The 14,483-nt window shown below is 38.2% G+C and overlaps 1 protein-coding gene across 1 annotated transcript; it reads left to right on the top strand.

Moving 5' to 3' along the window:
• The first annotated feature begins 5,662 nt into the window (after positions 1-5,662).
• Positions 5,663-11,938, top strand: LOC306878419 (uncharacterized protein). The gene is made up of 11 exons (XM_079430766.1): positions 5,663-5,966; positions 6,274-6,475; positions 6,595-6,684; positions 7,151-7,237; positions 7,319-7,414; positions 7,779-7,820; positions 7,922-8,002; positions 10,983-11,039; positions 11,127-11,324; positions 11,424-11,543; positions 11,651-11,938. Exons 2-11 carry the CDS (start codon positions 6,302-6,304, stop codon positions 11,711-11,713), a joined length of 1,008 nt encoding a protein of 335 aa, XP_079286892.1. The 5' UTR covers positions 5,663-5,966; positions 6,274-6,301; the 3' UTR covers positions 11,714-11,938.
• The last annotated feature ends 2,545 nt before the right edge of the window (positions 11,939-14,483 follow it).

Below are 14,483 nucleotides of genomic sequence, written 5' to 3'. Positions count from 1 at the left end.
TTTCGGTCTGCCCGTTCGTCTGGGGGTGGTATCCTGAGGACAGACTAATGGTCACACCTAGGAGCTTGAAGAAGGCTTTCCATACCAGTGATATGAATTGTGGTCCACGATCAGAGACGATATCCTCTGGGATGCCATAATACTGGAAGATGTGGTTGAACATCAGTTTAGCGGTTTCCATGGCTGTGGGTAAGCCCTTGAGAGGAAGAAGAAGACATGACTTAGAAAATCGACACAAGTGTTACCATCGGAGGCAGGCAGATCAGTGACGAAGTCAACTCCTAGGTGTGACCAGGGCCGATTAGGAACGGGCAGAGGAAGCAGCTTACCAGCTGGCAGGTGGCGTGGACTTTTGGACATGGCACACTCTACACAGCCTTGGACGAACCTTCTTACATCTCTAGCCATATTGGATAACCAGAAGCGATCTTTTAGCAGCGAGAGGGTGTTGTTGACCCCTGGGTGGCCGGTGCCCAGAGATGCATGAACGGACTATATTAGAGATGTGCGTTGAGCCTTGGGAACATACTGCAATCCAGGCGGGCAGCCCGGCGGAGTGGCCGTGGAAATATTGGAGGAGGTGAACAGGCTGGAGTTCCATTGAATGGGACTTACAATGATCTTCTCGGGAAGGATGGATTCTGGTTCTTCATTGATTTCTTCCTTGGAATCATGGAGTCGAGACAGAGCATCGGCTTTCACATTCTTGGGACCAGGTCTATAGGAAATCGTAAAGTTGAAACGTGTGAAAAAGAGAGCCCATCAGGCTTGGCGAGGGTTAAGTCTTTTGGCTTCTTTCAGATATTGCAGATTCTTATGATCGGTAAGGACTGTTAATGGATGTTGCGCACCCTCCAATCAATGTCTCCACTCTTCGAGGGCCAGCTTGATGGCGAGGAGTTCTTGGTTACCAATATCAGTTTCTCTCCGCCGGGCTGAGTTTGCGAGAAAAGAAGGCACATGGATGGAGTTTAGATGGTGTCCCCTGCTGCTGAGAAAGGATGGCACCAACTCCTGAGGTGGATGCGTCAACTTCCATAATGAATGGTTTACTGGGGTCTGGGTGTACGAGGACTGGAGCGTTTGTAAACACATTCTTGAGACACTCAAAGGCTTCGGTGGCGGCAGGAGTCCAGATGAGAGATTTGGGCTTGTTGCGAAGCAGGTTGGTCAGAGGGCTAATGATGGTACTATAGTTGTAGATGAAGCAGCGGTAAAAGTTGGCAAACTCCAGGAAATGTTGTGGTTCCTTTATAGTGCCAGGAGTGGGCCATTTCCGAATGGCTGTAACAGACTTGGGTCTGTTACCACGTACTATACTACCCACCACTAGGGGGTACAAGAGGGCTCATGCATTGGGTTTATAAGTGAGCTGTGTAGTAGAGGAAGTTAGATTTGTTTGGGCAGGGGAAAGCATGGCTTTCCTGCTGCATCTCCAAAGTGAAGTTGTCCTGATTGAGAAACTTCTAGTTTCCTGCTCAATCGAAGAAAAAAAAAAAAGGACTTCTTGATACATATTATTGACTGCTTTCTGGGTTATTCGTGAAATGGGAGATCAAATGGATTTCTATTCATGAATTTTGTTGGCATCGCTTGTGGATCCTATTGGATTTGGTGCACAAGGATTAAGAACAAACTTTGGTGTGAATCTTGGATGGACTATTTTGGATTAGTGTTTTTCTCTCTCTTATATTTCTCTGCATGCAAGGATTACAAGGATCTCTTTCATTCATCAATGGACAATTTCAAGGGTTTTGTAACTATCTTACACATTTAAATTTCATTATTTAAATTTTTTTTTTTTCATTTCAAAGACTTTGTATTTGCTTGTTTTCTTTATTTGTTAATTCAAGTGTGGGTTTCTTTTGTGCTGTCAATTACTTGTGTGTATGTACATAAATATGAAGCATCCATGAGTAGGGGATCTCGATTATGAGGTTAAATGAACGGACAGAGGTGATTCACATCAAATTAATCATCTCAACCTGTTGAAACGCTGGCAGGAGGAGACCTCTGTTAAGATAGCAGTGGCCGTTTTGGCAGATGGGGATCTCGGGCCAGAAGCAGCAATCAAAGTCGATCCGCTTGCTCTGGTCTCCGGGGGAGATCATCTCTCGCCGCTGCAGCTCGCTGATGTAGCCAAGTTGCAGACAGATTTTGCGGATGTGTTTTCACCCCTGCCCGGTCGCAAGGACCTCATACAGCACCATATCGAAACGATCCCCGGGGAAGTGGCCCGTAGCCGCCCCTATCATTTACCTGAACACAAGAAAAAAGTGGTTCAGGATGAATTAAAGGCCATGCTAGAGTTGGGCGTAATAGAAGAATCACATAGTGTCTGGGCGAGCCCGATTGTATTAGTTCCTAAAACAGACGGCTCTGTCCGTTTCTGTGTCGATTATAGAAGGATGAATGCTGTGTCAAAATTTGACGCTTATCCAATGCCTCGAGTTGACAAGCTGCTTGATCGGTTAGGTTCGGCTCGCTTTTACTCAACACTGGATTTAACTGTGATATTAGCCTACTCTGCAATGTGCAGTAGATGATGCATTATTTGTCTACCAGATAATACATGTAGCTATGACAAGATTAATGCAGTGTCTTAAAATCATATAAAAGCTAAGGATATTCAATGAAAATAGTTTCCAGTGTTTTACAAATAACTGATACATCATATATATGTGATATATTCAGACGTCAAGAAAGTCTCACTCCAACCTGACAATCAAGCTCATTTCATTACATATTCCACACAGAAGCATGTTCTTGCTGCCAATTGTTTTTATAATGCTGATCATTTTGTTTAGTTATTTTATTAAATGAACATTATCATCTAAAATTGGAAATACACTTTTAACAATCATCAACTCTTTCAAGTGTGACTTTTATAAACCTGTTGAATGAATGTAAATAAAATATGAAATAATTAAAATAAATTTGCATTCTTTATTGTCACATATACACAAGTATCAAAGTGAAAGTCTTGGATGCAATTATGTTGTGACAGGAAAGACCAGAATCCACAAGACACTAACTGCATAGTATACATGTAATGCACTGTATTCTCATAATTTACATTACTACACAAGAACATAATATACAGAATATGTTTAAAATTAATTATATGTTTTAAACACTGCAATGATCCTTTCAACAGTCCACAGTATAAGTTACAAAACAGTGAATGAGTATGTTATGTAATGGAGTGCAATATCAGTCTTTATGGGGATAGTCCATCCAAAAAAAATGAAAATTCTTTAATTATTTACTCACATTTATGCCATTCCAGATGTTTATGACTTTCTTTCATGACATAAACAAAGATTTTGAAGAAAATAATCCATCTCTGAGAATCCAAATGACACAAGTGGATTGTAACCCATGCACGTATGACAGTTGAACGGAAGCGATTGTTAATAGTCAAAAGTTTAAATTATTAGTGTTCATAGTAGGCTATGTAATTTATGTATTTAACTTCCCTATTTTTGTGCGCACACATTTTCATCATTAATTTTCACTACGCACCCTTAGTAAATCCTGACAGTAGTTTTTAATGCCAAAAGAGAGATTTAGCATAAGCTATTAGTATTTTATATTTTTTATTTACAAAGATGGTGCTATAATTTAGGGCATAATGGGGGAAAATGCCCCAGCCAACCCCCCCTTTTTGAGAAACAAAAGTTAAATGTGTTCAGAAAAGTTATCATAGTTTTACTGACAATGACATAAATTATAAACCAAGTATGAAAAATGTTCAGAGTTTATTTGTTATTAGAGTTTCAATAAAAATTTAATTTGTACCAATTGGGCATTTTGCCCCATAGCTGTGCCTCCTGGGGGCGTTTTATCCCACCTGGCCAGGGGTGTTTTACCCAAAGACTATGTCTGAGAAAAAAAAAATGATGCCATTCTGAAAATATCATTATATTTTTCTTAACTAACACATGCTCCATATCTACAGGCCTTACTGTTCTCATATCATATAACTGTGATGTTCTACAACAACAAGCTTTAAAACACTTTGTTTCTTACTGCTGAAAATTTGTGTTCTCTCAGATACATCACCAGTGTAAGCTTCATGGTGAATATTTCTACATCACTCTTGTCAACATAGTCCATAGTTACAATACAAATTGATCTTGACTTTATCTTGTGGTTATTTTGGGGAAAACAGTGGGGGTGGGGGGTGCGTCATTTTACCACATGAGGGCGTTTTCTCCCACTCTACCCCCATAGGCTAGATTCCGATTAGTAGGTGTTAACTTTTATTGTCTTTTCAATTTTGTTGAGACTTTTGGAGCTTTACGCTAAATAAATGAATAGCCTAAATTAATGATGAATGAGTGGAGCACTTGGGCATCTTTTGTGTATTTTTTTTTTTTTTTTTTACAACTTCCCTATTTTTTCACGTACAACAATAAAAAAATAATAAAAAAAATTATATTTTATATTATGTCAGATTTTTTTTTTTTTTTTTTTTTTTTTTTTTAAGCGCTGTAGTTATAATGAAAGTCAACCACACGTTGGTTTGGACCTCACTATCTTTTATTGTATAGATAAGGATTAGGATAAAGATATTTCTTCAAAACACATTCTCTTGTCCTCTTCTATGAAAATAAAAATGAGTAATTAAAATGGAAAACACACGGGAAAGTGGTCGTGTGGCTTTATAGGTCACTCTTAAAATAACTCCAGGGTTGGTTTTGTATGGGGTGGAGAAAAGACACCTCGTGCAGCTCTGATTGTACAGCATAGACTGTAAAAGCTGTTGCCTAATGAGACTTACAACAGCCATAAATCTTGAAAATGTCATTCTATATTCTTAACCCACTTAATCCCATAATAGCGACCGTAAAAAGGGTTTTCGTTTATAAAGCTCTAAAAACCTTACTGACTGACGTTTTAGTGCACTTTCTGCAAATATATGCAAACAATAAATGGTCTCGATTAAATGTGTGCAGTTTCACAATTGTCACATGGCCAAAGCAGTTTATTTCCTGTTTGCACCTTGAGAAGATGATGGCTCCAAAACGAAAGGCTAAAGTATGTCAACATACAGATTTTTGGTACATATTGTCTTTAAGGTGTTTAGTATTATTATATGAATTCACATATATTCGGTTTTGTCGAGTGTGGTGATAGTAAACATCTTGATGGTCACAATAGTGAACTTAGGTTTAAATCCAATTGCAGTTGTAAATTAAAATTACACTAAAATGTTGCAATGACAAAATATTGCGATAAATTAAAAGTTGAAATGTTACAAATAAGTTACAATATTGATGTTGTAATACTGGTAACATAAAATTTGATATATAATAGCCTACGTTGATGTTTTTTTTATCTCCGTATTCCAATCAATTTTGTAGGCTATAAGGTTTTTTTTTATGCATAATAGTCAGCACCCTAGAATGTGATCAAACAGTTTAAAATAGCTGGGCTAAGATAGGCTATATAACAATTTGTATGACTGCAGAAATATGTTATTTCAGTACACACATTATCCCACCGGTCAAAATTGTGACCGACCATAAAACACAATTTTTCACACTTTTCCTATAAACCCCCACACAAAAGTCCAAGGAATTGCCCAAAGAGTACAGTGTAGCCTACACTCGTCACATTTCAACCAACCATCAGAAAACCAACCACTGCCAGCGTAACTGGAAAGTTTAGACGTGAAGTGAAACACTCAAATAAAGTGGAGCTTCCATCATGTGATTTTTTTTTAAAAACAGTGCAGAGCGCTGCGTAATCCACATATGAGCCTCTGTTTCATAGCCTACATGTTGTGGCTTCATATTTGTTAATCGTGTCAACAGTGCATTAAAGTGAACTAAGGAAATATGAAACTTATTCATTGACGGGACTCAGGCAGGGACCAAACAGCTCCACCTTCAACACATCAGGAAAGAGTCATCTTACAGTCTGGACTGTAACATATATAGCCTACAATTACTCATAAGGTGAGCATAACGTGCTATTAAACATGTAAGAATAATTTTAAAAGTAAAAAAGTGTGACTAGAATCGCAACAATTTGCTTTTAATCTACAGCAAACGAGCAGGTGAATGTTCACTTCCTCTTAGAAACGCTGAGGCAGTCGACGAGAAACTGACAGTCAGAAATGTTGTTGCAATAATTATGCCTATTTTAGAACTTGGCGAAGGAAAACCAACTGTTATGAATTTACATAACTATCATGAGAAATATTTCATTTGGGTCGTTGTGATTTTCTGATGCATGAGCCCTACTTGTTTGTTTAACTTGTAGGTTGAAGTCCATTTCTCCTATCTGCAGCATGTCTCTGACAGTGTCTCAGGGAGAGGGAATGATGGTCATCACCATCACCTCAAGCCCTAAGAGCAAATGGCCTGTACTGTGTCAGATTCTGAGTTCTCTGTGCTATGGTCCAGTATGTTTTGCATCTGAGGATATGAAAGAGAAGCTGACAGACACCCAGAGAGTTATTGGGGTGAGTGAAAGTCTTGCACTGATGCTTAGGTATGTTTCATGTACTCTTAATTTTGCATATCTAGTTTGAAATCTGGAGGTCTATCAACTATCAACAAATATTGTTCTCTTATTTCATAGATTGTACAGATAGTAGTTGCAGTCATGAATCTTGTGTTGGGTTGTTTTGGCATCATCTTCTTTATTGCTACCACTTCGGTCAGCAGTATGGTAAGACATTCCTCATTCTGTTCATGTTTATGTTTCTAAATTGGATCATGCAGTAAAATAAACATGTACAGTATATAGCATAAGGCTGCAACAAAAATGCACACATATTATCATATGCTGTATGATTTGCTAGTTTTATTAAATTTTCATGGGTGTGTTGATATAAAAATTCTCCATTATGAGGCGCCACGTAGGATTTAAATCAAACTTCGCTTATCAATACACACATAAAACACGTGCATATACAACTATAAATTACTCACATATACATGTATACTATTGGATGTTCAATATATATATATATGAAATACACATGCAGCACACTAATATGAAATCCATACCAATACATAGTATGTTAGTAATGAATGCATATACACTTTTTAATAACTTGCGTATCCAAAAAAACTGGATCCTTTACTTTCCTTATATGTGCAATTTGAAAAATCATCCTGATCTTTTTCTTTAGGTGTTGTCGGTTCTTCAGCTCTGTGTGGTTGTCAGTTTCTGTATTTTGACCATAAAATCTTTGCGCAAGAAGGGTGGGAGTGCAAAGGTACAGTGTTGTGCATATAATAGACAGAACATTATTTCATGATTTCATGATTCATGTTCATGTTTGTCTGTGGTTTTGCAGTTAGTGGACAAAACAACTTCAGTATCTAGAGGTGGAATAAGCCAATATTCACTTCCGTTCGGTCGCAGCTGTAACATGACTCTTGCATCGTCTCAGGTGAGGCTGTTATCACCCAAATATAGTTCACCCAAAAATTGAAATTGGCTAAAAATATACTCACCTTCATGCCCTCCAAGATGTAGATGAGAAATTAAGCATCACTTGCTCACCAATGGATCCTCTGCAGTGAATGAGTGCTGTCAGAATATGTGAGTCCAAACTGCTGATAAAAACATGATAATCCACACTACTCCAGTACATCAAACATCTTGTGAAGCAAAAAGCTGTGTGTTTGTAAGATACAAATTCATCATTAAGACATTTTTGGGTGAACTGTTCCTTAAAACCTAAAGAGCATATGGTCCTTATTGTGGCAGATTCTGAGTACTTTATGCAACTGTCCAATGTGTTTGTTATTCAGGATATGAAAGATAAGCTGACAGACATTCACACAGCACTTGGGGTGAGTCAGATCTTTTTGATATTAACAGCTTTAAGAAATCGTTTTTACTATATGTATTGTCATCTGAAAACTGGTACAAATAATGTTCTCTGGTTTCATAGACTGTACAGATAATGATTGGTGTCATGAATATCACAGTGGGTTGTTTTGGCTTCATCTTTTCTTTTTGGATCGGTGGTGTGGTAAGAATTGCTACTCATTCTCATCATTATGTTTCTAAATGAGTTCATGCAGTACAATGATTGAGTTAATTCAAAAAGAGAATAATTTATGACATTGATCTTGCTTTGAGAATACCTTACATTTGTTGCGTACTTTCATCAGAATGAGGTGGAATAATGTGAAATCTGGTGGTTTTATTCACACTTTCAATTTGAACAAGCATGTTTGGATGGACCAATGTACAACCCAAATTCCAGAAATGTTGGGACGTTTTTTAAAATTTGAATAAAATGAAAACTAAAAGACTTTCAAATCACGAGCCAATATTTAATTCACAGTAGAGCATAGATAACATAAATGTTTAAACTGAGAAATTTTAAAATTTTATGCACAAAATGAGCTCATTTCAAATTTGATGACTGCTACAGGTCTCAAAATAGTTGGGACAGAGGCATGTTTACCATGGTGTAGCATCTCTTCTTTTCAAAACAGTTTGAAGATGTCTTGGCATCGAGGTTATGAATGTCTGGAGTTTTGGTGTTGGAATTTGGTCCCATTCTTGCCTGATATAGGTTTCCAGCTGCTGAAGAGTTCGTGGTGAAACAGAGTATCGGTGAAAAATCTGGACTGCAGGCAGGCCAATTCAGCACCCGGACTCTTCTACTATGAAGCCATGCTGTTGTAATAGCTGTAGTATGAGATTTTGCATTGTCCTGCTGAAATGAACGTCGTCCGGAGGGGAGCATATGTTGCTCTAAAACCTTTATATACCTTTCAGCATTCATAGTGCCTTACAAAACATGCAAGCTGCCCATACCATATGTTAAGTCAAGTCACCTTTATTTATATAGTGCTTTTAACAATGCATATTGTGTCAGAGCAACTGCACAATATCAAAATAGGAAAATAGTGTGTCAATAATGTCAAATGATAAGATTAAACACTCAATTTTCAGTTAAAGGCATTTCATTATTCAAATTCAGTGATGTCATCATCCAGCTCAGTTCGGTTTAAATAGTGTCTTTGCCATCAGGTCGACGATATCGCTGGAAATGAAGCAAGCCAGAGGCGACAGCGGCAAAGAACCAAAACTCCATCAGTGACAGAATGGAGAAAAAAAACCTTGGGAGGAAACCAGGCTCAGTCGGGGGGCCAGTTCTCCTCTGGCCAAACGAACCAGCAGTTCAATTCCAACTGCAGCAAAGTCAGATTGTAAGGGCTCAACTGGTTTCAGTGGTCTTTTCCTGATGGCTGTCTAGATGACGGGGTCCTCACTGGGGATCTGTCTCTGGTGCTCATCTAGGTGTCCTGGTCTCTGCTGACGTTCAGGGCTGTAGAGGTTGTCTCTGGGTGCTGATCCACCATCAGATCTGGATACGAACTGGATCTGGTGACTGCAGTGACCATCTGGGCTGGATACGGACCGGATCGGGTGGTTACGGTGACCTCGGAATAGGAGAGAAACAGACTAATATTAGCGTAGATGTCAATCTTCTTACGATGTTATGGGAAGTGTTCCCGGTTCCGGTTGACCTAGTTAATACAGCCTAACAATCCTTTAACAGATTTGAATATTAGAAGCGTATTAGTGTGTTATGTGTACGCCATCTTAAAGAGATGGGTCTTTAATCTAGATTTAAACAGACAGAGTGTGTCTGCCTCCCAAACAGTGTTAGGTAGATTGTTCCAGAGGTTGGGCGCTAATGAGAAAAAGGATCTGCCCCCCCACAGTTGATTTTGATATTCTAGGTATTATCAAATGGCCAGAGTTTTGAGAACGTAATGGATATGGAGGACTATAATGTGATAAGAACTCGCTGAAGTACTGAGGAGCTAAACCATTCAGGGCTTTATAAGTAATTAACAAGATTTTAAAATCCATACAATGTTTAATAGGGAGCCAGTGCAGTGTTGCAGAACAACCGCCCAATAAGCATTACAATAATTTTACCTTGAGGTAATAAACGCATGAATGAACATTTCTGCATTTGACATTGAGAGCATAGGTCTCAGTTTAGATATATTTTTAAGATGAAAAAAAGCAGTTTTACAAATTCTAGAAACATGGCTGTCAAAGGAGAGATTGTTATCAAATAGCACACCTGGGTTCCTGGCTGATGACGAAGAATTTACAGAGCAGCCATCAAGTGTTAGATAGTGTTCTAGGTTATTACTTTTGGGGGGTTTAGGTCCGATAATTAACACCTCTGTTTTTCCAGAATTTAGCAGTAAGAAATTACTCGTCATCCAGTTTTTTATATCGACTATGCATTCCATAAGTTTCTCAAATTGGTGTGTTTCACCGGGCTGCAAAGAAATATAGAGCTGGGTATCATCAGCATAAAAGTGAAAGCTAACACCGTGTTTCCTGATGATATTTCCCAAGGGTAACATGTAAAGCGTAAAAAGTAATGGCCCTAGTACTGAGCCTTGAGGTACTTCATACTGCACTTGTGATCGATATGGTATCTGCACTTATGCACCCCCATACCATCAGAGATGCTGGCTTTTAAACTGAACGCTGATGACACACTGGAAGGTCTCCCTCTTCTTTAGCCCGGAGGACACGGTGTCCATGATTTCCAACAAGAATGTCAAATTTGGACTCGTTTCACCATAGAACACTTTTCTACTTTGAAACAGTCATTTTAAATGAGCCTTCCATATGGCTTCCTTTTTGCATGATAGAGCTTCAGTTGGCATCTGCAGATGGCACGGCGGATTGGGTTTACCGACAGTGGTTTCTGGAAGTATTCCTGGGCCCATTTAGTAATGTCAATGACAGAATCATGCCGATGAGTGATGCAGTGTTGTCTGAGGGCCCGGACACCACGGGCATCCAACAAAGATCTTCAAATTTCTTTATCTATGTTCTATTGTGAATAAAATATTGGCTCATGTGATTTGAATGTCTTTTAGTTTTCATTTTATTCAAATTTTAAAAACGTCCTAACATTTCCGGAATTCGGGTTGTATTTATTTGTTTGATTTGCCTTCTAGTTCCTTGTTGTTGGAATTATGTGTGTCCTTGCAGTGAAGTTTTCCCATCCTAAGCTGGTAGGTGTGAATCAAGAGTTTTTTATTTCATTCATTCATTCATTCATTCATTAAGCAACATCAATTTATACTATTTGTGTCGTACAGCTGGTCATCACAGTGACTCTGAATGTAGTCAGTGCTGCACTGGCTATCACAGCTTCTGTGCTGTATTCACTGGACCTGGCAATGGGAAGCAGTTTAAGCTGTTACGGAGAATATAATTATTATTCATCTAATAATGACTGGCTTACCCATAAAATGAGTAACTTTGAGTCCTGTTTTTACTACAAGAATCTCAGTCAGGTAATGATTTGATTTATTTATCTTTTTCAGTGTTGTAAAAACACATTTGTGTGTATTTTATTATTATTTAAGAGTATGCTGATGTTTTTCCACCTCTAGATGATCCTCGGAGGACTAGATATCATGATGATAGCGCTGTCGGTCCTTCAGATCTGTGTGACCATCAGTTTCAGTGTTTTGACTGGGAAAGCTTTGTGCAAGAAGGATGAAGATGTAAAGGTACTGTATCAACGGCACTATTACAACAATCAATCAGTCAAATCCACTGATTGTGAGAGTTTCAGAGAGCTGCTCTGTGTGTTCATGATTGTTTTTTGGTTTTGCAGTCAGTGGAGGATCCAGAACTTCACAAGCCGCTCCTGGAAGATGTCACTGCTGGTGCTGCATGACACAGATAAAGATAAACACACAAATTTACAAAAAATTATTTTTTTATTGTAATGCAATGGCATTTTGTCTCTCATTTTAATAGTGAAATGAAGTCATTGCAGTACAATAATCATATCCAAGCTACATCTTCATTCTTGCCTTTTCCTTTAAAACAAATTGTTTCTGGAAAAAGGGAACTTTTGGACTTCTTTTTGAAATAAACGACTTTAGCATCTTGCACCCACATTCATGATGTTTATTTTGTTTTTTCATACTATCCTGGTGATTTTACCACCAGGTGGCGTGTATCACATTCAAGTCAGCTGCTGTTGAAAGTGTGAAGGCAGAAAAGAACCACCAGATAAATGCTTTGTAAATATCTAATGGCAGTGCTTAAAATGACTCAACAGGCTGAACCCAGCATTTTTAAAAGTGTATATTTGGCAATTAATAATTTTAAAAGACTATTGCTGTCATGGATTCCTGTGCCATATATCACTTCAAAATTATGGCTTGGGTACATAGTTTATCATTTATTCATTATTTTTTATTATTATTTATTTATTTAATTTTTTAATCACATAATGGCCCTACAAACATATATCTCACAGCTGAGGTTGATTCATTGTCTCCAGTCTAACAAACCTTCACAAAATACTGAGTGTGTGCAAGCTTTTCCAAATGTGCTATAAAATGCCTTTCTCTTTAGTTGTATCAGAACTAGAAACAACTGCTTTGTGATTGATTCACTGCCTTTCTACTTTCCTATTGATTGCCTTTATATGGAACCCCATAAGCTTAAAAATTAAAATATTTATTTTCAATATTATATTGACCCTTGACATTAAACCCCCTGTAATTCAAGGGAAAAAGCCTTGTGGAACTGTTCCTGAAGGGAAAAAACACTTCTCCTTTTAACAGTAGGAACATGGTTGAAAAATACATGCCAAGACTGTGTGGTTACTAGACAAGAATGACAATGTTTTTGTGAAATTACAGAAAGAAAGGAATTAATGAATTAGAAAAATCTTTGGGGACCATGAATTTCACATGTAGCAAACATTCTCACACCCTATAAGCAGACATATTCACACAGGATCTAACCTCAGTGTCAGGTGTGGTTTGATGGATGAGGCAAGGACTCAAACACAGAGGGCCTTTATTGGGCTCAAAATTAAAACAAAAAGACAACAAAAACTACAAAATCTTTCTACCTGCATATACTCTCCCTTTCTAAACCCGATGTGGAGTTTTCTGGCATGGCTGTGGAAAGTGTATAACCGAGAACCTCACATATGTGTTCACCTATATGGCCATGGAAGAAGCCTGTGTAGACATTTCAGTCGTTTGGGGAATTGGGTGAGAAGTTATAGATAAGAGTTTCAAGAAAAGGAGGGCAAGTTTTAAAAATCAAGCAATCAAGAAAAGCTGTAATTAACTCGTGCACTCAGTTTTATTATGTCACATGAAATTAAATTTGTAAATGTGAAAGTTTAATCCACTTGTTGTGGGACTACATTCATTTTTTTTTTTGTATCGACTGAAACCAGGCAGTTTTTATTAGTAAATGGAAAGACTTGTTAGTATTTAATGCTTTTATGATCATTTTGAATCAAGGAAGTTTGATGAATTTACGGTCAACTAAAAAATGTGTGCTCCCACACTCACCCCCTTCCTTCCTTCCTCTCCCCACAACAGGTGCTTTAATTCTCACATAATTAGTGGCACTCCCAAATTTTCCCATGGTCACATGACATCACACATAAATGTTTACATGGCTCCTATACCTAGGCAGTAAGTTCACAGTATGTTGGACATGTCTGTATACTGTTCTCAGATCAGTACTGTTGGACTAACTGGAGAGCTGAATGAGTTTTGATCGAATAACTTGTAGATCTGTATTGACTCAAGCATAAGCTATGTGTGTGTGTTATATGCATGCATGTATGTGGAAACTCATGACTCAATGAATTAAGCCAAAATTATTTTACTTGTGAAACTGAATTAAAGTGCTATCGAACATCCATTAACACAAATAATGGACCTTTAAAAACTTAAACTTAAAAGCACATAATACTGACAAGCCATGCTGCACTGTCTGTCTTCAAACCAAAAGTGCCACACAGAATAATAGACAAACTCCATCAAGCCAGACTTCCAGAAGAGCAGAAACAACTTCTCCAAACAGGAATAGGAAATCAAGGGTGTGTGGCATACAATAAAAATACTTGTGAGATTAAATCAATCTTTTGTGTATAACACTGCATGTGGGCATATTTAGTTTTTTTCTGACACTCCTGTCACTCCACTTCTCAGTTCGTCATGCGTCCTGCAGTAGGCCACATAATGTCCAAGAGCATCCTGGGTTAAGCCTCCTTTGAAAGCGATGACTGCCCTTAAAGTGAATCTCTCTCCTTGGAGCATCAGGGAAATTCTATGGAGTTGCTTCCCAGGTCAGTGTCAGTCCACAAAAGTTCTCCCAGACTGTAACTGTGAGAAACTTTCCCTGCACAGAGCTCTTTTCCTGATGTAGAGTCTGTCTTGAATGCAGAGGGACATTATGATGGACTTTGGATTGGCCTGAGACAGGGGGACCACGGAAGGTTAAGGCGTTCTTCCACTGCGGTCTGAAGATGAGCGATGCCAGAAGCCTGCAGGACAGCAACAGAAGTACAAACAAATGGCATTTTTCTTGTGACTTGTGGGCTGAGACTGCAATACTGTGAGGAGCACTGTTTTGTGAAGTAAACACATGCATGTTTCGTCACTGATTTTTCAATGATAGTGGAG

Source organism: Barbus barbus, assembly GCF_936440315.1.
Source record: "Barbus barbus genome assembly, chromosome: 12".
In the NCBI taxonomy this organism is placed as follows: Eukaryota; Metazoa; Chordata; class Actinopteri; order Cypriniformes; family Cyprinidae; genus Barbus; species Barbus barbus.
Note: the sequence above shows the minus strand (reverse complement) of the source record. Positions and strands in the feature narration are given on the sequence as shown.